Raw genomic sequence first — 24,874 nt, 5'->3', positions numbered from 1 at the left:
TCTAAGTCAATTATACAAATATATCTCATTTGCTTAAGCTCAGCCACATGGATATATAGTCAAGGAAGAGGGGACTCATGGGGTTCTTTATTTTTGGCTGCTCTTGCTGAAAGAGGGAAAATCACTCTTACGTTGTGTAAAGCGCTGCAGAGTACCCTAGGCTTCAATGAATTGCCCCAAACCTACGGTCACATAGATGACTCTAGTTCATCTTAAGTGGGTCATGAAGTCTGGGGAGAGGCTTTAACAGTAAGGCACTTAACAGTTCTTCCAAAGGACCCAGGTCCAATCCCCAGCATCCAAATGGCAGCACACAACTGTAACTCCAGTTCCAGGGGATACAACACCCTCATATAAACATACATGCAGGTAAAACATCAATGCACATAAAATAAAAAAATTTTTACATTATTTAAACTGTCTTGAAACTTGCTCTAGACTAGGCTGGCCTTAAATTCACAAAGATGTATCTGACTCTGGAGTGTTGGCATTAAAGGTGTGCACCACCACTGTCCAGCACCTTTTAAGAAAATATTAAGCAATGGGGGCTGGAGAGATGGCTCAGTGGTTAAGAACACTGCCTGCTCTTCCAAAGGTCCTGAGTTCAATTCCCAGCAACCACATGGTGGCTGTCAACCATCTGTAATGAGATCTGGTGCCTCTTCTGGCCATGCATGCAGGCAGAATACTGAGAATACTGTATCCATAATAAAAATCTTTTTTTAAAAAAGAAAATATTAAGTAATTAGAATGTGCCCTGCACGCCTTTAAGCAGAGGAGGTGGATCTCTGTTGAGTTCAAGGCCAGCCTGGTCTACAGAGTAAGTTCCAGAGCAGCCGAGGCCATATTTCTATGTTTCTGTCTTGAAAACCCCAAAAAACTTCCCCCAGAATGTAGGCTTTGAGACAAGAGCTGGCTGTTCTTTCAACATGTTGCTACCACCCCCAAACACAAAACCAAAACGACAACAACAAACCAGAATTGATCCAGGTCCCAAACTAGGGATCTTAAAGCGCAAAGTAATAACTGACTCAAGTCCCAAGAAGTGAGGAAATACTAAATTGACTCAGGATGGACAAAATGTTGTATAATTATATTGCAGGAATGTGAGAAAAACAAAAACCCAACTGGCTTCTAAGGGCTGAAGAGATGTTCTTCCAGAGGCCCGGTTCCATTCCTAGCACCCACATAGTCAACTCTAACAATTCCAGGATAATACAGTCTCTTCTAGAGTCCAAGGTAGGCAGTGCATGCACATACTACACAGACAAGCAAGCAGACATTCATAAACTAAAAACAAATCTAAAAGAATAGCTTTCAATCAAGTTGTATTTTCTATTATCAAATAAAGAGACAACCCCATTTTCAAATTAACTTTTATTTGAAATTACTCTTTCCCACATGTATTTTAGAATTCTATACTATACAATAACCCACAAAACCAATAACCCAATACCAAAATTTCTAACAGCAAGTTATACAATTTTCTAGGTAATAAATAAAGGTTTTCCTTCAATGATTAAGGGAATACTTAAGTTTCTGTAAATTTAACATAAAAATCACACTTTAAGTTCATAAGGTTTAACATGTAACTTCAAATATAGCATGTTTTATAGGAATCTACAAGCTTTTAATTCCTAAAAGGTGACTTAATTTTTTTAGGTTCAAAGTTACATTCTTCGTATTTTCTCCTACAACTTCAAACTTTCTACACTCAACTAATCAACTGTTCCATGCCACTCCAGACAAACTTGACATGACGGATCTACTTAAAGTGTTATTTATCGTCCCCCAAAGAAGGTTAAAAAGCAGTTTGTCATGACTGCAGATTTTTACTAATAGGATGTATTCTACAATATCCATTACAAAAGCTTTCAAAGATCATTTCTTTCTTGGTAGTAATGAGTTGATCTCCATAAATGCAGAAAGAACCACACAGTGTAACACTGGGCTCCTTTTTTACTCAGATGTTGAACAACTTAAATGACAATCACACCATTAAGAGAGTAACAAAGGATGGAAAATGGCAACACAACTGGCCACAGTACAGATTAAATAAACCAGGGTTTTGTTTTGTTTTTAGGACTAGGAAGCATTGGAAGCTTGGAAATCCAGAATCAAAAAGAAAAAGGAGGAAAAAAAAAGTCCTTAGCCACAACCACTCCATTACCATTATCAATAGCGTCCTGAAAGAGAACAAAAACAATTATAATTATAGTTTGACCTGCCTAAAACATTTTTCCAACTATTAACACCCACCACATATCCAAATATCTCAAAATAAATTACTGGTTAGAAAGATGGTTTCAATGCTACAAAAACCAGCAAATTTTACGTACTTGGGCTATAGGAACGAGATCTTGACCGTGACCTGTATCGACTGTAATAAGGAGAAGGCGACCTTCTTCTGTAAGAAATGAGAGATGAATCAATACACCACATAATCACTTCACTCACTCAGATGAAGGGAAAAAACAAACAAAACCCCTAGCCATTGTGGTAGTTCAGACTTAATTCCCTAACCGAGAAGACAGATTTCAGTGAATGGAGGACATGCTGTTCCAAGCCAGCCAGGGCTACAACTCAAAACTCTTGTCTTCAAAAAAATAAAACAAGCAACTGAGGATTGGGCCCAGGACCTAGCACATACTAGAGAAGTACCTCCAAGTGACACTCTCAGCTCTAAAATTTTCTTCATTCTTACCCATCCCACCCCAAAATATGTAAAGTCGCCGTGTTGATGGATTTGGGCTCAAGTGATCCTCTTATCTTTGTGATCCCAAGCACAAAGGACCCCCAGCCACCATACTCAAAGTCAAACATCCAGTTTTTACTTATATGTGCCAATATCAAAGTGCTAAATAGGATTACCATCCAGCACAGACTAGACATCCCAGATTAAAACATTACCTGTACCGGTAATCGTAATCTTCATATCTGTCATAGCCTCGATCATATCCTCTATCATAGTAAGAATCTCGTCGTCTACCGCCGCCGCCACCTCCACCACCTCCTCCTCCACCACCACCACCTCCACCACCACTACTATAGAAAAATGAAAAAAAAAATTATCCAGGATTATTTAATACGAGGAAACCTCCCTTGCATAGCAAATACCCTCCCATCTCATCTTGCTGACTTACATGGTGTTCTGTTCTGGCCCCTTATGCTCTAAGAGAACTCTCCGGCGATACAGCCCAGCAGTTAAGAGCATACTTGCTACTCTTCCAAGATTCAGTTCACTTCCCACCACCCACTTAGTGTGGCCACTCCTGCCTGCCATTCTAGCAGGGGAACTGAACCAATTTTGGCCTCTAAGGGCACTGTACTCATGTGCATATACCCCTTACCAAAATACATGAAGACAAAAACCAACTTTTAAACCCAGTGTGGTGGCACATGTCTTTAATGCTGGCACTCGGAAGGCAGATACGGGAGGATCTGTGAGGCCAGCCTGTCTACAAAAGTGAGTTCCCAGACAGCCAACACTCTATAGAGACCCTATCTCAATCAAACAAAGAAACAAAGCATGGGAAATAGGAACAAAGTCTATTAAACTATACCTAAGAACTGAAAGAAAGGAAATTAAGAAACAGCAACTGTAGAGGCTGGAAAGATGGGTCAGTGGGCAAACGCATTTGCTGCTAAGCCCGACAACTTTACCCATAGACTCTACATGGATGGCGAGAACCAACTCCTGCAAGCTATATACTTTCTCCCTAACATTAGCTTAATGTAACAAGTCCAGAACACCAAAAAATAAGAATGATTCCACTAAAACTACATCAGGGTTTAATCAATATAATTTGTCCTACAAAGAGGCCTCCAAGAAATAATTATTTTGATCTTATCAAGACAGGGTCTCACAATACATGTAGCCATGGTTGACTTCAAAAGTAGTGGCAATTCTCCTTTGCCAGCCTACTAAATGGTGGTATTAGAGGCAAGCCACCACACCCAGCAATACTTATTTTTTCTATCTGTATATCATTAAAAGCAAAGAACATACATAGATATTTCATTCACTTGTGTAAATAATGCATGAAATAGTGTGATCAAATTAGGTATGTTCAAACTCAGGTTTTCTACAGGAGCAACTGGTATAGGAGTTCCTTCTGTTTGTGGTTGCTTTCATTGGACAATGAATAAAGAAAATGCCTTGGCCTTGTTGATAGGAGAGAACTTAGGTAGGCAAAGTAGACAGAACCAAATGCTGGGAGGAAGGGCAGAGTGGAAGACGCCATGGATCTCCTGCACGAGACAGACGCTGGTTAGAATCTTGCCGGTAAGCCACACAGTCACGAGGATATATACAGATTAACAGAAATGGGTTAAATTAAGATGGAAAATTAGCCAATAAGTTAGAGCTAACAGGCCAGGCAGTGTTTAAATTAATACAGTTTCTGTGTGATTATTTCGGGTGTAAGATAGCCAGGTGGCTGGGACAAGCAGCCTGCTCCTCCTATTACAAGGAGCATGTATTCTTAACTGATGAGCCAGTTACCTTTCCAGTACCCTAAACGATATATATTGATAAAGGAAGGATAGGATATATATGGGATATATTTCTACATTTCTTTTTTAAAAAAAAAGATTTATTTACTTATTATGTATACAATGTTTCTCCTGCCTATATACCTCCAAGCCAGAAGAGGGCACCAGATCTCACTACAGCCAGTTTTGAGCCACCATGTGGTTGCTGGGAATTGAACTCAGGCCCTCTGGAAGAACAGCCAGTGCTCTTAACCTCTGAGTCATCTCTCCAGCCCATATTTCTACATTTCTGGAATGCAGTTTAATCTTAGATATGTTGGAAGTTAGATTTGCTTTACAGTCTGGGCCCTATACCCAAGTCCTGAACATGGTAACAAGTCCTCAATCCCTATAAAACATGAAATCTTACTGAGTTGGTCTGCCCATGTAAATGCCTGGTGTAGGTGTGTGAGCTCTCTTGGTTATAGAATAATCCACACGAATTCTTCTACCATCCAGCTCCATTCCATTTGCCCTTTCCATAGCCTATAAAAGAAAAAGAAAAAGAAAATTATTCATAATTTACTGATCTTCAAGTCATTTTTAGTTTAAATTAAGTATGAACTTTTGAAAATAGCATAGCAATTCAGCTTGCATAGCAGACTGTCAGCATTTCCAGAGCTAAGTATTGTCCAGAACATACTTAAGTTGCCCAGATAATGCCACTAAGATCTGCTTTACTTATAAAGATCTCAGATATTCAGAATAGATAGCTCACACCAAAAATATAAGATGAGCTAGCTAAGAATTATTTTAATTAAAACTTATAATCCCCCACCCACTTTAAGACTAGATATTAATGTCACTCTGAATGGTTTAGAAATTATAGTTGTGTCTTTGTCTCACAAGTGCTAGAAATACAGGTATACACCAACATGCACACCCTAACCTACCTCTATTCATGCTTTTCACTTCAGTATTTGTTGGTAAAATTCACTAAGTAGTCAAGAAGTGATGATTTAAAGGGATGCAAGAGAACAACTGTGGCTGGGTGGTGGTGGCACACACCTTTAGTCTCAGCACTCAGGAGGCAGAGGCAGGTGGATCTCTGAGTTCGAGGACAGCCTGGTCTACAAGAGCTAGTTCTAGGACAGGCTCCAAAGCCAGAGAAACCTTGTCTCGAAAAACGGGAAACGGGGGATGGGGGGTGGAGGGGCGGAGAAGGACACACGACAATGACGACAACAATTGTACTAGCTTATACTCGCTTGTTGAGAACTACACATAATTTTAAGTCAGCACTGCCCTAGCAATCTCCAAGTGTAAAACACAACCTGCTTGCATGCATCATCCCACTCTTTGCGTAGCCCTGGCTGTCTTGGAACTCACTCTGCAGACCAGGCGAGCCTTAAACTCACAGAGATCAACCTGCTTCTGCTTTCTGAGTGCTGCAATTAAAGGCATGCGCCACCACGAACCAGCTTCCACTCACTTTTTTTTTAAAAAGCTGTAATAATGTATGATAGTTTAACTATTTCAGTAAATGGAAAAATTGGCAAGTATTTAAGTTGCCATTTTATGCCTTAAAGAATATTGTTGAAAGAATTAAGCTAAGACAAACAAGTAAATGTAAAAAAGTGTGTGGACACAAGCGTCTCAGATTGTATTTCTACCTAGCCTCACTTAACAGCAGGTATGGAAAACAAGGCCTGGCATCAAAATAGGTTAACTTTCTTCTATTTCCCCTATTCTGCTTGTTTAGATCCATCCACCCAGCCACTCTCCCAGCCATCATTAGTCTATGCCCGCCTCCATCCCAAGTGCTGAAATTACAGGCATATACCACCAAGCCTGGCTCATCCTAACCAAAAACAGGAATAATAACACCTTTCATCTCAGCACTTGCGATGTACAGGCAGGCAGATCTCTGCGAGCTTGAGGCTGAGGACAGTCAGAGCTGCACAATGAGACCCTGACCCAATAAATAAATAAATAAATAAATAAAAACCAACCCCACCCAAAGGAGCTGGAGAGATGGCTCAGTGGTTAAGAATACTGGCTGCTTTTCCCGAGAACCCAAATTCAATTCCCAGCAGGCACATGGCAGCTCACAGGTGTCTGTAACTCAAGTTCCAGGGAATCTGGCACCTTCACACAGACATGCATACAGACAAAAAACCAAAGTACATAAATACATAAATATTAACACAGAAAAAAACAGGAATAAGCAAGCCACAAAACCACACCAATAAAAAAGTTGTGATAATTGAGAAATTAAGACATTGGTATGCCTATAGGATAAATAACTTACAAACTAAGAATCATATAGTTTCTTAACTTCAGCATCATTAAGACTTGGGCTCTGGGGTCATCTAATCTAAAAGAACCCTTACACACCGTGGTTTTTAACATTAATTCCAATAGCTCACTTTATGAGGTCAGATTTCAATTAGCATGTAATTATACCAGAAAGCATGAGCCGAAAAGCAAAACTGGCTTTTTAATTGTAACACTGTGAACTGAGTTCCAATCAGGTCCGACAGTCAGGAGGCATGTTTATGGAAATGTTAATAACAGACTTTTAGTAGTAATGCTGCATCATTATTATGCACACCAAAAATTCTTTCAAATGAAAATTATAAAACAAGATTTACCTCCTTAGAGTCATCTATCCTCTCAAAATACACAAAAGCAAATCCACGTGACCTGCCAGTTCGCTGATCATAAACTACATTGACACCACTCAACGGTCCATATCGAGAAAATACTTCACGAAGATCTCTTTCTGTTGTGTACAAACTGAGGCCAAACACTCCCAGGCAAGTATTGGGATCTGGATTTGCCTGTTAAATAAAGATAGACATAAGTTTTCATTAAAACTTCAATATAAAAAAAGATCTAAACACATAAAGACCTTTTTTGGAATGGGCTTTATAGTTACAGTCCGTACAAAACCATCCTCTCTTTAGTCTAGCTCAACAATTTTCAGAGTGCACCGAAAGAATTCACCTTTCGCATGCCTGGTTGTTACTACTTAATCTGACTCATTTCCACTTTTCCAGTCACCTCAGTGCTGTGATTATCCATGCACTATACACACCCAATTTTATGTGGTGCTGGAGACTGAACCCAGGGCCTCATGCACAATAGCTAAGTATTCTTCCCATTCAGACACATTCCCAGCCTTCTATTTTCATTCTTTTAAAGATTTATTTATTTATTTTTATTTTAGGGGCTGAGTAGTGGTTAAGGGTACTTGCTGCTCTTGCAAAGGATCCCGTTCAGTTCCCAGCACCAACATAATAATAACTTTATTTCCAGGGGATCCAACACCTTCTGACTTCCCCAGGCAAACATGTGGTGCATACACATAAAGACAGGCAGGCACTCACAAACATATTTAAAAAAACTTTATAAACCATTCCTTAGCCCTATGTCTATCCACATGTCCACAGAGGACATATAGTATAGGGGCAGTGGGTCCCAACTCTGGTCCTCTGGCAAAGTAGTCAATATTCTTAGTCACTGGGCCTCCAGTCACCATTTTCATTCTGTAGCAGGACATCCTTCAAATGCTTTCAGGATCCAGACTTTAAGATTATTAAATACTGATACATAGTCTACCATGGTTGTCAGCAATACTGCTATCATATAGGGCAAGCACAGCAGACAAGAAAGAAGTAAACAGGGTGGCGGCGGCACATACCTTTAATCCCAGCACTCAGGAGGCAGATGATCTTTATGAGTTTGAGGCCAGCCTGGTCTACAGAGCAAGTTCTAGGACAGCCAGAGCTGTTACACAAAGAAACTCAGTCTCGAAAAAACAAAACCAAAACAAAAAAACCTACAAAACTTTAGAATAAACCAACCTGTTGGAAACCTGGGCACTGTCACTCACTTAAAACAACCACCACCACCAAAACCAAAAACTACATTTATTTAGGGCATGTACATCTGGACACATATATGCTTCATAAAGCAAATATGGAGGCCAGGACAATTCTTTCTACAATGTGGGTCCTAGGTTTAAACACAGGTCAGACTTTGCAGTCAAGTGCCCTGATCCACTCACTGAGCTATCCTGCTGGTCTCTCTGCTACTCTTTTTTAAAAATATTTATTTATTTATTATGTATACAATATTCTGTCTGTGTGTATGCCTGCAGGCCAGAAGAGGGCACCAGACCCCATTACAGATGGTTGTGAGCCACCATGTGATTGCTGGGAATTGAACTCAGGACCTTTGGAAGAGCAGGCAATGCTCTTAACTTCTAAGCCATCTCTCCAGCCCCCCCTCTGCTACTCTTAACCCAAAACAAAATACTTCAGTGTTTCACATCCAAATAAACTGCATATAAAGAGTATCACGTGCATTCAATAAGAGTATAAGTTATTACACAGATTTTTGGTATTTTCTTCTTCCCTGTAATAATAAAACTTGACTGTAAAAGAAACATACAACAAAACTTGATTGTCTCACATCTGTTTATGAATTTCATTTTAATTGGTGAACATATCCCATTTTTTTTAAGCCCATGGAAAAGGGCTGGGTGCAATTGTGCATACCCAAAATCTCAGCAAAATACAGACATAAGGATTCCTGGCGCTTGTTGTACAGCCAGCATAGCCATAGGTGTGCACCAGGTTCAGTGAGGCTCTATCTCAAAAGATAGGTGGGAAATAACTAAGGAAGATAATGGACACAACCTCCTGTCTATACATGCACGTCTATGCAGACACACATACAGACTAAAGACTCAAAGAGCTGGAGAGATGGCTTGATGGTTAAGATCTCATACCATGTTTCTAGCACCCATGTTAGGTTCCCAAGTGACTGTTCATTACTTTAGCTCCAGAGGAATCAGTGTCCTTTCTGGCTTCCTTGGGAAGTGATCACAACACTTACAAGGATAAAGCAGGACTGCCAAAGTTAACCTTATCTACATGGCAAAAACCTGTTCATACAAAGTCAAGAAAATGTACTTTATTTGTAGTAAGCTTATGAAATTATGTAGACTTGTTCAGATGGTAGTATTTTCTTTATTAGCAAATGCACAACATAAAATAATTCACTTTTTTATTTTTTGAGATAGCACTTCACTATGTAAGTCCTGGTTGGCCTGGGACTCAGGATCTGCCTACCTTTGCTTCCTGAGTACTGAGATTAAAGCATCACCACATGTAACTAAAATATATATTCTTTCTAGAGCACCACTTCTTTCATAAAAGGTATTATGCCATGGCTACACACCGGAGAAAGAGAACACCAAGTTTCCATTAACTCTTATATACACACCCTGCTGCCTGTATGTCTTCTGCGATTAGACATTGGAGAGTGACTCCGGCTTCTTCGTCGACGATACTCTGGCGTATAGGATCTACTTCGAGATCGTCTTCTATGAGAGTGGGACCTGGACCGACTGTAGCGTCTATGAGAATGCCTCCTTGACCTTGACCTTTGAAAGAAATAAACTCAGGTAAAATACTGGATCACAAGGCTGAAGACAGCTCAGCGGTTAAGAGCATTTGTTGCTCTCCAAGAGAACCCAGGTTTAGTTTACAGAGGCTCATTAACCCCCTGTAACTCCAGTTCCAGGGGATGACTCACTCTTCAGGTCTCTGAGGGAACTGCATGCATGTGGTACACATAATACAGAGATGCAAAAATACTTAATTAAAAAACAACTTTTAATTCTTGTTGTGCTGCTTTTTGTACCAACCCTTTATTTGACCTCAGAAAAAGTTTTGTTTTTTAAAAAAAAGATGGGGGTGGCGGCGTCTGAAAGATGACTTGGTTGTTGAGAATATAGACTGCACTTGCAGAGGACCTGACTTTGGTTTTCAACACAACTTTCTGTAAGGGATTTGATGCCCTCTTTTGGACTCCATTGGCACCTGCTTGTGCATGCGCGTGTGCACACACACACAAGCCCATGTATTGTTATTTATGTGTATGTATACGTGTCTGTAGATGCCTGCCAGAAGTGGACTGCAGACCCCCTGAAGGTGATGTTGCAGATGGTTGGTTGTAGGCTGTTAACCATGTGCTGAGAATCAAGAATCAAATGTGGGTCCCGTGGATGAACAACAAACATTCTTAGCCACTGACTATGCCATCTTCCAAGCTCTTATTATTTTTCAAATTTCTATTTAGCTCATCCCTTCACTCCCATTTCATCTTCCACTAAAAAAGTTAAAGCATACTTAAAGGAAAGACATACGAACAGTAATCTCAGTAACTCAGGAGACAGAAACAGGAGTATCTCCAGAGCTAGTCAGATCTTATTTCTTTCCTTTTTTAAAAAATTAATTAATTAATTATGTCTGCGTGCATGCCTACAGGCCAGAAGAGGGTACTAAACCTCATTACAGATGGTGGTGAGCTACCATGTGGTTGCTGGGAATTGAACTCAGGACCTTTGGAAGAGCAGGTAATGCTCTTAACTTCTAAGCCATCTCTCCAGCCCCCATATATTATTTCAAAAAAGAAAAAGAAAAGCAGCAACAGGGCATGGTGTGCATGCCTTTACTACCCAAGAGGGATAATGATCTCAGTGTTCCAGGCCAGCTAGGGCTAGACAGTAAGACCATGTCTAAATTGAAAAAAAAGAAAGAAAATAGAAAGTGATAGAGATGCACTTAGAGAATAGGAAACGATAAAGGAATTAGTGAAGAGCAAAGAGTATTGAGGTAACCTGGTATTAAGTTCTTGAGTAAACAGACTCCTAAGAGAGGAATGAAATAAATCTAATGGCATACTACCAGAGAAAAATCATTTGAGTGGGAAGAATACTAATGAAGAAATTCCTATTCTCCTTAATACTAATTTTAGTGCAATCCATCACCACTAATAAAAAGAATCAGTTTTTTTGGCTTGGGCAGATAGCTTATGGGAGATCACCATCAGGCAGAGAACTAGGAGTACAGCCCTTCAGAAGTCCTGTGTATGTTGGCCAGGTGTGGCTACTGGCCTGTAACTCCAGTTGTGGAAGGTAGAGAGACTAGGGACTCTCAAAACAAGATGTCTGGCTAGAACAGGCACACTGGCAAGCTCTAGACTGACCAAAATTTTCTGCTTCAGACAGTAAAGTGGATTAAAGATGTGTGTATCTAGCATTTTTGTTTTAAACTGTATATGTACAATGTACTTGTGTGAGCACATGGGTAGGTCAGAGGACAACTGCAGTAGTCTGTTCCACTATTTGGCTTCCAAGGATTAAACTCAGAGAATTAAGTGTGGTGACAGGTGCCCTTACTCAATGGGCAGTAACTAACAGATGTGCCAAGGAATGATTCTAAATTCTGTAGTCTGAGCTATCAGTGAACTTTCTGTATGAAATGCAGCTAAAAGCAGACCCAGGACAAGCCCCTTGCTGTGAAAAAGCAGTTTACACACTCTAAACTTACCTGGATTTTGATCTTGATCGAGAATGGGATTCAGAATGTTTGGAAACCCGTGATGGACTACGAGATCCTGACCTGCTCTCTGATTTTACACGAGCAGGAGTTCCCGTTGGAGATTTTGACTGAGAGCGAGACTCCTAACAAAGAAGACAGTATTACAAATGGCACTGGTCACGTAGATGCCTACCACCTAACATTTAAAGTACCATAATTATTTATATTGATTGCTCCTGGAAAACAAATGGTTAGGCAACACCCTCCAGAAAAAAATTTCAGCTCATTAATATCCCATTGTTAATACTGCTAACTGTCCTCAATAATTCCCTACTTGAACCAGATCACCAATTTTCTATTAACTAAGTAATCATGCAAATTCATCTACAACTTGATCATACAGACACTGGAACATAAACCATACATTTACTTAACCTAGGACCCATTCATTCTTCCAGATTCTTTTAATTCTACTTCACTCTTGCTTTCTACTTCTCTTCATTCTTCATTGAGTTTTTCATTTTTCATACTTCGTGTATTCTTCCCCAAACAATTCAAAATAGCCTTAAAAAAATATTCAAGTGCTTCTATCTGACCAATCTTCTGTTCAATTTTTTCCCCCATTCAATTTTAATTTTCTGATCTTTAATACTTTTCATTAGCCTTCTTTTATCTTGATTTATCTTCCACATTCTTGGAAAAAACTCTTCAATTTCTTCACGAACATTAACCTTAATGGAAAAAGAACATTTAGTATATTTAAGCACGTGGGGATTATAAAACTCTGCTGGAGTTCAGAATGTTATCTACCATATGGAAAGGCCAGCAGGAAAGTGCAAATAACTAGTTTATTTAAAAATAAATTAAAAAACAATTTTTATAGTATTTAAAAATGTTCAAATGTGTAGTCTAACATAATTTACTGAATTTCTAAGTTTTTAACCATACTCTTTACCCTCCTCCCAAGTCCATTCTAGTTCCTAATTTTAATATAAATGTAATTCAAACATAAACTACAATTCCCCCCACCTAAATACTCATTTTCCACTTTTACAGGCTGAAGGATCTTACTGATCTTAGAATTAACTTTCAATAAGCCACACTAAGAAATTCAGGTACAGCTGAAGCAAAGCATCCCAGGCCAAAATGGCCATACACACCACCTGAACTCACATGATGGCACACATGCCAGAGATAAAAAAACATAACAAATTTGTAAAATTATACCTCCCAATTTTGACTACCATTTTCACCCATTCAGATCAACCAGAAAGATGTGTTTTGAAGACAAGCATATAAAAAACTAAAGGAAAAGAGCACAAAGTTTCTAACAGTCTTTCACTTTGGCTTGTAAATTCCTGAAATGTATGTTGTTTCAGGAGACACAAATTTGCATTTTATAACTCAGGATGGACTATGGTTCAGACTTCCTGAACATCCCTGACTCTTGTACCACTTAAATACCATAAAACACAAACAAAATATGCTTGCCCTTGCTTGATTCCACTGCGTTTTGCATTTATGCACATCTGCACTCCTTGCAGTGGCATCTGTGATACTCCTGATGAGAAACGGACTCTCCTTCACGCCAACTGGTTTCTGAAGTTAGTTCTACATAAAAACTTACCAAATAATTTATAACTGATTAAAAAGCACAGTAACTTACTTGATTGATGTTGAGACCCATACAACCAAAATAGAAACCAAAATTTGGTTTCTCCATCCACTTAAGACTCAGTTATTAATGCAAAGAATTAGCCCACTCTTACAAAAACACGTATTCATATCAATTTTCATTTACACAGTAAGATATCTCACATCAAACATGGTTCTATGTAGTGCTGAGGACTAAAAAGGGCCTGGTGGTAGGTAAGCACTTCAACTGGGCTATATCCTTGGACCCTTTCCTTGAAGTTTAATTCAATGATAATCTTTCCAGTGGTTTTCCCCCCCTTTCCTTTCCCCAGAAACAGGGTTTCTCTGTGTAGTCCTGGCTATCCTGGAACTTGCTCTGTAGATCAGGCTGGCCTTGAACCCACAGAAATCTTCCTGCCCACCTCCGGAATGCTAGGCTTCAAGGTATGTATCACCATGACCTCGCCAACCTTTCCAGTGTTTAGTCTTTCATATCTTAGACTCTAAATTTCTAGACAGCTGCCTGGAGCAAAATACTTAGTGCTTAAAGAAATTTAAATTTGCTTGTAATTGAAACTGCAAGGGGCTGGTTCAAAATCTGAACCAAGAGAATGTCTTCCTTTCCTTCCTCTGAGACAGACCACTAGCATAGCATTCAAGTTCGCTGCTGTGGAAGCACAGTGGTGGCAGCAGTGTTTACACATGCACCACAGCCTCTTTATACATAAATAGCAGGTTTTGCTGAGATACTATAAACCTTTAGTTTTACTATGAATTAAAAAAAACCCTAGATAAACCTAAAATTAATTTCCAAGTCTCTCCTCATAAACACTGTTTTCAAAAAATGACTTCTTTAAAAAAAAAAAAAAGATTACATTTTAAATTTATTTTGTGTGCATATGGCCAGAAAGCAACTTGTTAAGAGTCTATTCGGAAGTTGGGTTATGAAATGTGGTAGCAAGTCTTATCCACTGAGCCAACTTGCTGGCTCCAAAAATTACTTCTGGAAAATCTAATAATTCAATTATTTATATTTACACATATATAATATAGTAATAATATATAATATTAAATACCTATATGTATGCAATACATATGAACTTAAATCCCAGATCTAGAGTCACAACAAAATATCAGTTTCCCAGAGTATCTTTTAAAAGACATTTTAAAGGTGCTCTCTCTTCTTTCTGGCACTGCTAGGGATTGAACCCAAGGTTGTTGCATGCTAGGCAAGCGCTGTAATACTGACTTACAAACCCTGTCCAAAAGCATCATTTAAAAAAAAACAAAAAAACAAACACCCATGGGGTCACAATATCTACAGATGTTTTATTTGACCTCTTATCTTCAGGAATCTTCTATAAACAACTTTCTAGAGTAGTCCTCTTAACTGTCTGTCTGTTAACACCTACCATAAATGTCACAGACTCAAACTAAGAACAAATCAGATGTTACAGAATATGGCCTATTGTTCTAACAGTAGGTGATACAGAAAGCAGATCATACTAATGCTTATCGCTTAAAAAATCTTATTTCTCAAACACTAACTAGATAAATGCCACTTTCACTAAAGACTGCATTAGATACCAGGTTACAGTAGTCACTTACGGAAGACAGATGCAAGATATTTTTTTTTAAAAACCCTCTGACCCATCTTTTTAAATGAAACAATTTCAACTTTTCAGTGAACTTTACCTTTTCTCTTGTTTTTTCGAGACAGGGTTTCTATGTAGTCCTGGCTGTCCTAGAACTCACTCTGTAGACAAGAATGGCCTCCTACTCAGAGATCTGTCTGCCTCTGCCTCTCAAGTGCTGTGATTAAAGATCACCATTGCTGGAACTTAACTTTTTTTCCCTTTTGTTTCTGAATTGAGATTTCATTACGTTGCCTAGGCTGATTTCAAACTTGTATCAAATGATTCTCTCCTCCCCAGTCTAAGAAACTGGAACTATACAATCATGTGTGACCACATCTGACTAATTTTAAATTCCAAAAGAGAAATCCATACGCTTATTTAGAATTTGGAAACAAATTGCAAGGAAGAAAAAAAATGCAGGTAAGGTGGTTCTCTGTCTTGTCTCAAGAGACTAAGCATTTCTTAAAGCTGTCTTATTGAAGGGATATTAAGTTTCCTTTACAAAATAGAATTCCATCTACCTTAGATACAACAAACCACAAAGAAGCCAGGCATAAGGCTTTCAAAGCACAACTCACCCAAACAGGTTCTGGAGTTTGCTATATGGACAAACTGTTATAGAACATAAGCAAGCAATAGAAGCTCAGTATTGCAGATGCAAAACATAAAACTTAAATACTTAATATTCAGTAAATATGAGTAAACTTATATAAACATTATAATAACCCTTTTAAATACTAGGTCCAGGCAATGCCACCAGATTATAGGGACAAACTTAAATATATTCAAGACTGTACATCACGTGAACAAACTTCCTGTTATTTCCCTAGTAATTTAAAGTAGGAATTTACACAGAAATAAACTAGTGGATTTAAATGCCCCAAGAAGAAAATGCACTTTGGCTGTCCAAATATTATATTTATTCTACTTATCAGTCTACAGTAGAGACACTTATGCTTTTTTCCTCTGGGATACAATAGGGTAGTTTTTTTTTAAAAAAAAGATTTATTTATTTATTATGAATACAACATTCCTTTCATGTGGGCACCAGATCTCATTATAGATGGCTGTGAGCCATCATGTGGTTGCTGGGAATTGAACTCAGGACCTCTGGGAGAGCAGTCAGTGCTTTTAACCTCTGAGCCATCTCTCCAGCCCCATTAGCGTAGTTCCTTAACAGAAATTAGGATGTGAAGCTATCTCTTAGCATTCTATTTGTCTGATACACTATGAAGTCAACGCGGTCTCTAACTACAAAGGCTCATGGACAACTCACATGACATATGCTTGTATTCTAAACGTTTGGTATAATTTAAAAAACTTTTTATCATAAATGGCTTAGTGTCTAGCAATATAACCAATCTTTAAACTCATGCCACAGATGTCAGGTTGTCTGCAAAACTTAAATCTTTTGGTAAGAATGTTTAAGGTTGCCTATAACCCTGACAACTTATGTGTTTTGATAAAATGTCACGTTCAAAAGCTGGTATAAAAAATGACTGCAAAGGGCTGGAATGTAGCACAATTGCTTAAGAGCTCTCCTAAGCTGAGCTGAGGCCCCAGACTTGGTGTGGTAGGTAGCAAGCACTTACTCTTAGCTCGTGACACTTCATGTTCAAGGTCACCTGAGCTACTGGCTTCTCTCAAGTTTATGCGGCTGAATTGGCTTGGGTATGTCAAAGCCAATAAATAACAACTAAAACCAAGGTAAAAACCAACCACAAAATTCTTCATTCATAGCTTCATCTTCTGATGAAAGTTTCATCTTCATCTTTCATGAAGAAGGTATTAATCACACAACAGGGTCTTTATTTCAAGGGGCAAAAGTAAATTTTCTTTTATTAGGCCTACCTACTCATACCTCTGATGAATACCACAACAAAGACTATAGACAAGTATATGTACAGCTCACATTTTCTTTTACTGCTGGCCTTCTACATTTCCTAGTATTTAACAATCTCTTCTTCAATGTGATTGCTATTTTTTCACCTCCACTTCTGTCCTAAAACCTGCTAAGACTTGTGAAATAACAGCATCAATTCACTTAGCACAGAAATATATACCTTTTACAAAGATCATGATGCCTGAGCACCTACTGACAATATCAAACATTTTCTAGTCAGCTGGGCTCAAGGAAACTACTATGCTAATTAGTCAAGCCATTTTTCCCTTGTTAAACTTGCTATTAATTTATAAGACAATTTGCTTTAAAAAAAAAGACTCATCTATAATATTTGTTCTGTAAGTCTCTTAGATCTCAAGGCTGGGGGTGAGGACAGGAAGCTGCGGCAAATTCTCACCACTTCCAAAGTACTACCATGTGTTATCACTTCATGGTTTTTTAATTCCCATTTTAGTAGTACATAGTGCAAACGCCTTACATTTATAAAATTATAGCAATGCATTGTACATGAATTACAGGCACCGCTTCTTTTCAAAAGTCTGCCTCTTACAAGAAAGTAGGGATAGGGTGGAGAAAGAACAGTAAAACATTCAACTACCTGGTTTAATGATAGCATTTAAACACACTGCAAAATAAATCCAACACTAAATTCAGGGTTAGCACTATTCCTACAAAGTAACAGCTTTATCTTTCCTTCTACTTGATTTTCTGGTAGTTCGGGCTATCTGGAACTCACTATGGGCTGGATCTACAGCAATTCCCCTTAAGTGCAGATTACAGGTCTGAGCCACCACATTTGGTTAGCCTGACCCAATTCCACACAGCCCAACTCCTGATCCTCCTATCCCTTTCAAGAGGGATTGATTATAGGCAGGTTCCACAATGCCTGGTTGCTTTAACCCATGGTTTTTCAAGACAGAGTTTCTCCGTGTTATCTTTGGCTGCCTTGGAACTCACTCTGTAGACCATGTTGGCCTCGAACTCTGCCTCCTCTGCCTGCCTCTGCCTCCTGGGTGCTGGGATTAAGGTGTGTGCCACCACTGCCCGGCTTTACCCTTTTTTTTTTTTAAAAAAAAAAAAAAATCATGCATCTACTGGGAGGGTGGTTTGTGTGCACTGGCAGGCATGTAGGAGTCTGTTCTTCACCATGTATGTTGGAGGGACTGAAATCAGTTTGTCAGGTTTGGTGGCAAGTGCCTTTAACCACTGAACAACCTCAGTAGACGCTTATAAAGGAAGGCTGATTTCATTCTTTTATTCATGGTATCTCTCTCTGTGTTGCTCTGGCTATCCCGAATTTCATTATGTGGACCAGGCCTGACTCTACCACCAGAGTGCTGGAATTAAAGGCATGCAACATCATACCCTGCTTTAAAAAAAGATTTTATGTGCACATGTCTGTATTAGTGTCTGCAGAGGCCAGAAGAGTGTGTTGGGGTTTCTTGGAGCTGGAGTTACAGACAGTTGTGAGCTACCTAATGTGGTTGCTGGGAGAGACCAACTCAGGTCCTCTGGAAGACATCATGAAAACTCAACTGTTTCTCTCACTTCCACTCTACCTGCCCCCTTAAGCAAATTAATCTAAGGAAATGATTAAAATTAAGTTGCAGAAGCTTAATTTAGTCTAAGAGGTATGACAAATCATATCATTTTTAAATTTCACACATACAAATTTTCATTAAAATTCTGTGTTGCTGAGTTGGAGAGATGATTCAGTGGTTAAGAGCACTGCCTGCTCTTCCAAAGGTCCTGAGTTCAATTCCCAGCAACCATATGATGGTTCACAACCACTTGTAATGAGAACTGGTGCCCTCCTTCTCGCCTGAAGGCAGACATGCAGATAGAACCCTGCACACATAATAAAGCTAAAAAAATTTCTGTGTTGCATATATTGATGTGCACCACTTGCATCCAGGTGCTAGAGGCTAGAAGAGAGCACTGGATCATTTGGAAACTCAAATTAAAGGTGTTGTGGGTACTTGATGCCAGTGCTAGGAACAAACCTGGATCCTTTTCATCATCAACAAGTGCTCTTAACAACTGTGCCACCTCTCCAGTCCTCATAAAAATCTTAAATCAAGCCAGGAGGTGGCACACACCTTTAATCCCAGGCAAACAGATCTCTTTGAATTCAAGGCCAGTCTGGTCTAATTCCAGCCAGGGGAGGCTCCAAAGCTAGAGAAACTTAAGTCCAAAAACAAAACAAAAATCCACCACCAACAACTTAAGTCCAAAATGAAAACTTTTAAAAACTAGTCATTAAATCAATTCCAGAGAAGGGAGAGGAAAGAAACCCTTCTCATCTCTTCCCTTATTCTGACAGCCCCCCTCATTTCTTTATACATGTACGTGTATGTGTGTGTAGAGTTACAGATTGTGAGCTTCCATGAGTGCTGGGTATTGAAATTGGGTCCTCTTCAAAAGCAATCAGTGTTCCTAACCTCTGAGCCAATTTTCCAACACTGGGAGACAGGGTTTTGCTGTGGATCTCTGGCTGACTTCAAACTGGTGGTTATCCTCTTGACATCATGTCCTGAGTGATGGGATTAGAAGCCTAGGCCAGCATGACTATCTCTTCCACGGGTTAAGATATTAATACATATGCATTTGTGTATGTCTGCATGCTTACATACCTGTGAAGGAAGGTCAGAGGTTGAAGTCAAGTATCTTGCTCTATTACCCTACACCTTATTGTTTGAGATAGGGCTTCTTATTGAACCCAGTGCTCTCATCTATTGGTTAGCTGAACTGCCTAAAGAGTGCTGGCGATCCTCCTTCCTCTATCTCCTAGCACTGGAAATAAGTAAGACACATGGTCTGTCAAGCCTGTTTTTTTACAACAGGTGCCAGCATTTGGTTCACAAACTGCAAGCACTTTTCCTACTGAGCCATATTCTACAGTTCATAATAAAAACTTTTAATTTCGGGCTGGAGAGATGGCTCAGTGGTTAAGAGCATTGCCTGCTCTTCCAAAGGTCCCGAGTTCAATTCCCGGCAACCACATGGTGGCTCACAACCACCTGTAATGAGGTTTGGTGCTCTCTTCTGGCCTGCAGGCATACATGCAGACAGAATATTGTATACATAATAAATAAATAAATATAAAAAATAAAAATAAATAAATAAAAACTTAAAAAAAACTTTTAATTTCAATTAGTACAGGTAAATTTGCTAATTTTTTCATTCTTTCTTTTCTTTTCTGTAGCTTTGGAGACTATCCTGGAAAAAAAAATTCTGTTTTCAAGAGACTAGAACAGCAACTGAAAAAGAAGCAAGACTTAAAAAGTTTTGTGTCCATTCCTCTTAATTCTACAAAGGATATTAATTAAGATCAAAACTCTAACTTTGGATAAGTTTTATAATTAATTAATTAAAGGGACAAATAGACTACAGCACTCTGAGTTTGAGGTCAGCCAGGCTTACACAGGAAAACTTAGAGAAAAAGTCAGCCAGACAAGTTGAGCCACCTTCCCTCATTCCCAGCTCCAAAAGAACACTGGGTAAAACTGGGTGTGGTGGCACCTGGCTATAAATTTCAGCACCTAGGAGAAGTTGAAGCAACAGGATCTTGAATTAAAATAAGCCACGAGCTTCAGTTCCCTGGCCATCCATCCACACCCCCCACACTACCCCCGTCAATTTTCCAGTGCTTGTTAAATTGATATACACACACACTAAATGAAGTGCTTATGGACCTATTTGCCCCCCCCTCCCAAAGACAGGGCCTTACTGTGTACCCTGGCTGACTTGGAATTCAGAGGTATCTGCCTGCCTCTGCCTTTCAGTGCTGGAAACTAATGGTGTTCTGATGGCACAATCACTCTCCTGTCTTCCTTGAAAAGGATTTCTAGTCTTAAATAATTCAAGCGGCATTCTGTTGTTCTTGTATCAGTCGTTTTGGTCTTATATTTCCTTTCAGGATTCTTTCCTACCACCAGATTCTAGAATTCAATTATCTGACTTGTACATTTTTTTAATTAAAAGATTTATTTATTTATTACGTATACAGTGTTCTGACTGTATATATGTTGGCAAGCCAGAAGAGGGCACAGATGGTTGAGTCACCATGTGGTTGCTGGGAATTGAATTCAGGACCTTTGCAAGAGCAGTCAGTGCCATCATCTCTGCAGTCCCCCGACCACACATTTAATCAAACTTATCTGACACATTTCAACACTTAACCTCATATACTTGATAACAGCTTTAAACCCAGATTTGGATTGTCAAACTAGGACTGCAAGTCCTTGTTAGATTAATAACCTGAAGTATGGGCTGGAGAGATGTTGCGACAGTTAAGAGAACTAACCGGCTACTCTTCTAGAGGACCCTGGTTCAATTCCCAGTACCCACATAGTAACCTGCCATCATCTGTAACCCTAGTCTCAGAGGATGTAACTTTCTCTTTTGGCTTCCTCAGGTACTGCACCTATTGTTTTGTAAGATATGCAAGCAAGCAAAACACACACATACAATAAAATTAAGGGAGGGGGGAGAGAAGAAATTATGGATATACAACGAGCAGTTAACTGGAGCTTATATGGTCTTCTGGGTCTTGGTTCTTTCTTTTTCTTTTGGTATTTCTCTGTGTAACCCCAGCTGTTCTCAGTAGCTAGGTTGGCCTCAAACTCAGAGCTCTACCTACCTTTGCCTCCTGAGTATTGGGGTTAAAGGTATGCCCTAGTATGGTTTGGGTGGTTCATTTCTATAATGTTGACAGTACTCTAAGCCATTGCTAGATTATCACAAAAAATAAATTCATAAAAGCATCTCAAAGTAACTTTGGGGTCTGAATTCTAAAATACTGTAAATGTAGATATATTTACTATATGTAAATATTTTTGCCTTCAGTGTTTGGTAGACCTTAGAAAGTCTCCACTTAGCCAGGCAGTGCTGGCACACACCTTTAATTCCAGCACTTGGGAGGCAGAGGCAGGCGGTCTCCTGTCGAGGCCAGTCTGGGTTACAAGAGCTAGTTCCAGGACAGGCTCCAAAGCTACAGAGAAACCGTCTTGAAAAACAAAAACAAACAAAACAACAACAACAAAAAGGTTTCCACCTAATTTTAAATACTTTTCCTGAGATGGAACTATCATGTTCCCTGTGACATCCTGAAGATAAAGTACAATCATTCACTTTATTTATCAGATACACTCTTCTCAAAAATTCCTATAGAAACTAAAGCAATAAAAAACCTAGATTAATAATCTTTAAAAAATAACAAGCGATAAACCCAACATCTGGCTACTGATCTGTCAAAGCTTTCCCTAACATACTGTATTGTATTGAGAAAAGTTTGAAGTGTGATTATCATAAATAACTTCAACAAATACATGAGAAGGGGGCACAACTGCTGTGTTATATGAAACTTCACTGCTGATTTATGGCCAGCAGAACGCAAACAAAAACTACCATATTAAATACCAAATTATTTTAAGAAAAAGGAGTAGCAGAGCAGTTGCCTAGCACCTGCAAGCCCTGGGCTAAACTCCAGCAAAACAAACAACAAATCCAGGTGAACCTTCAGAAAAGCCTCTAGCCTTCTAATTCTTTTGTAAAAAATTTATAACTGGTGTTTTGCTTACATGTATATTTGTGTGAGGGTGTCAGATCATAGAGTTACAAACAGCTGTGAGCTGCCATGCGGGTGCTGGGAATTGAATCCAGGTCCTCTGGAAGTCAATGAGCCATCTCTCCAGCTCCCAGTCTTCTACTTCTTTATATAAGATGTGTCAACCTATTGAGCCATGAGTACCATTTTAAAAATGTCTTTACAAATGGCAGAAGAGGGGGAGCTAGAATAACCTTTTTTGTTAACTTGGCTGTTAAGGCCTAAATAAATTTTAACTGAAAACTGGATTTGGAAATATTAAATATTTTTGGGTAAGGCGATAATTATCTACTACTCCTTCCACTAGACAACAAATCAGAAAAGAATCACAACAATTAGTAGCATTGGTGCAAGTTCTAGAAACCAAACCGGGCAGTTAAAAACCATGTTCAGTCTACAAATTCATTCAAATATTTCAAAGATAAACAATTCTGATGCAGTCCTAGTGCATAATCCCACAAAAGATCGAAAACCCCTCTTTTCCTCAACCTGACTTGAAGGACAGATTACAGGCGTCTGTATCTTGAGCTTTTTCTAAAAGGGACAAATTCTTTCCTTCCAACAAAGCCCTCCAGTGTTTTTTTCCTTCCTCACCCGTCCTCTCCTCACTAAAATAAATACCAATACAACAGCTGGAAAACTCGTAGTCTGGGACTTTTTGTTCCCTTTTTTCTTCTTACAGGGTCTCACCAGGACTCACGTCCATCAGTTTCTACTAGGGCAACTTCGGAAAGAAAGTCCAAAAGCCGGTAATAAACGTTCTAATACACTCAAGCTGAGGATAACGTAGTCTTTGCGCTGCTACAGTCACAGGACTTCAAAAAAAACCAAACAAACAAAAAAACACCTCGAACCCTTTCCTGGGAGATGGGGGAGAGCCTGTAAACCTCAGGTAACCTGGACTTAACACTGATGAGCTATTTCCCCCCTTTCAAAACTGAGCCACGAGATTCGTTCAGTTACGTAAGGCTAAAGTACGATGCCTTGACAAGTTTAATCGTTAAGAACCTGTAAAGGAGTTTTCAGAAGAAAGGCCAAGGAAAGAAAGCATTAAGAGTTGAGACACAAGGAAGCCAACATGGAGTAGTCAGAAGGCCAGGCGTTACTGCGTTGCCACGCTCATCCCGAGGTGAAAGGAAAGAGGACATTAAGGGACAAGGTCCTGGCGTAGTTTTCCCTTCACAGCTCTCGTCTTAAGAACTCCTAAGGGTCGCCGCGGTCGTTGGCTAACCACTCCACTGGACTCGTCCCACCTCCAACCTCAAGGCTCTCGCCTTAGAGACGCCACGCCGCCGGTTCCGCCGGAGACGCGGCCGCTCACTGCAACAGAGAGCCAAGGAGACACAGGCCCCAGCTAGTCCCGCGCCAGCAGCGCCACCCCGCCCGGACAACAGCCCCGCGCGCTTCCGACCCCGAGCCCCCGCTGCGATGGCCGGAGTGGCCGGAGATGCCACCGCGGGAAGCACCTACCACTATCCGGCCGGAGGGAGCGCCCCGCCGCCTCCTGCCCCACCGCGCCGGGGACCCGCACCTCGGAGCAGAGATGGGAAGCTGAGAGGAAAGGGAGCGACAGGAGAGGATAGGACCAGGCCAGGTACCATCAGCCGCCAGAATCGAGCGCTGCGGGCTAGCGGGGCATCTGGGCAGCCAGGGGGACCCCGAAGCCATCTTGAGACGTGAGGACGCGCTCGCGGTGGCCCTGCGGGCTGCTCCCGCGGGTCAAGGAACCTCGCCCGACCGACCGCGCTCGTCCCCGAGCCCCGGAGCATCGGGCCGCCGCCGAAGACGGCTCCCGCGGCTTTGTACTCACTCTGCCCTCGAAGTTGTTCTCCTCTACATCACTCATGTCGGCCAGGAGCTCCCGAGAACTAGACAAGAGACAAGTCTCGGCTCGAGGGCCGACGTCCTAGTCACCCGCTGTCTGGACTGTGGGGAGGAGGAAGGCGACGGCAACAACGGCCGGGGCGCTCCACTCCCACTAGCTCGCACGCTCGGGCAAAATGGCGCCGGCACCGCCACAAACCTCCCGGTGTCCCCGACGTCTGACGTCAGGGGGCGGGACGCGTGCGTCACCAGCTCCGCCTCCCACCCCGGGAGGCTTTGTGTCCACCTGTCCTAGCGCGGGAGATTGGCGGGCTTCGGGGAGTCTGGTCTGTTTGTACCCCACTTGCTGGAATTAAGGCGTGCGTGAATATTCGCTGTTTTTAACGTTGAAATAGCT

General features: G+C 40.3%; 1 protein-coding gene across 4 annotated transcripts; it reads right to left on the bottom strand.

Annotated features, from left to right (window-relative positions):
- Window positions 1-1,359: 1,359 nt before the first annotated feature.
- Window positions 1,360-24,666, bottom strand: Tra2a (transformer 2 alpha homolog). Of its 4 annotated transcripts, none has more exons than XM_048440302.3 (8): window positions 24,464-24,666; window positions 11,880-12,013; window positions 9,769-9,928; window positions 7,128-7,316; window positions 4,904-5,019; window positions 2,911-3,045; window positions 2,340-2,407; window positions 1,360-2,186 (listed from the first exon to the last, which is right to left on the bottom strand). In XM_048440302.3, exons 1-8 carry the CDS (start codon window positions 24,497-24,499, stop codon window positions 2,176-2,178), a joined length of 849 nt encoding a protein of 282 aa, XP_048296259.1. In that variant the 5' UTR covers window positions 24,500-24,666; the 3' UTR covers window positions 1,360-2,175. The 4 variants fall into 4 exon arrangements, with proteins under 4 accessions (XP_048296259.1, XP_087763619.1, XP_087763620.1 ...); XM_087907493.1 differs by having other exon boundaries at window positions 2,340-2,404; XM_087907494.1 differs by having other exon boundaries at window positions 2,917-3,045.
- Window positions 24,667-24,874: the final 208 nt, after the last annotated feature.

The sequence above is a fragment of the Myodes glareolus genome, chromosome 6 (genome assembly GCF_982192425.1).
Source record: "Myodes glareolus chromosome 6, mMyoGla1.1, whole genome shotgun sequence".
Lineage (NCBI taxonomy): Eukaryota > Metazoa > Chordata > Mammalia > Rodentia > Cricetidae > Myodes > Myodes glareolus.
Note: the sequence above shows the minus strand (reverse complement) of the source record. Positions and strands in the feature narration are given on the sequence as shown.

Bases quoted from the DNA above. Each gene is read 5' to 3' on its own strand.
- Tra2a (XM_048440302.3), bottom strand. From the start codon at position 24,499: ATGAGTGATGTAGAGGAGAACAACTTCGAGGGCAGA. The intron at 5,020-7,127 runs GTAAATCTTGTT...TTTCTTTTATAG, and splicing joins GGATAGATGACTCTAAGGAG to GCTATGGAAAGGGCAAATGG. The intron at 2,408-2,910 runs GTAATGTTTTAA...CATTTCTTACAG, and splicing joins GATTACGATTACCGGTACAG to AAGAAGGTCGCCTTCTCCTT.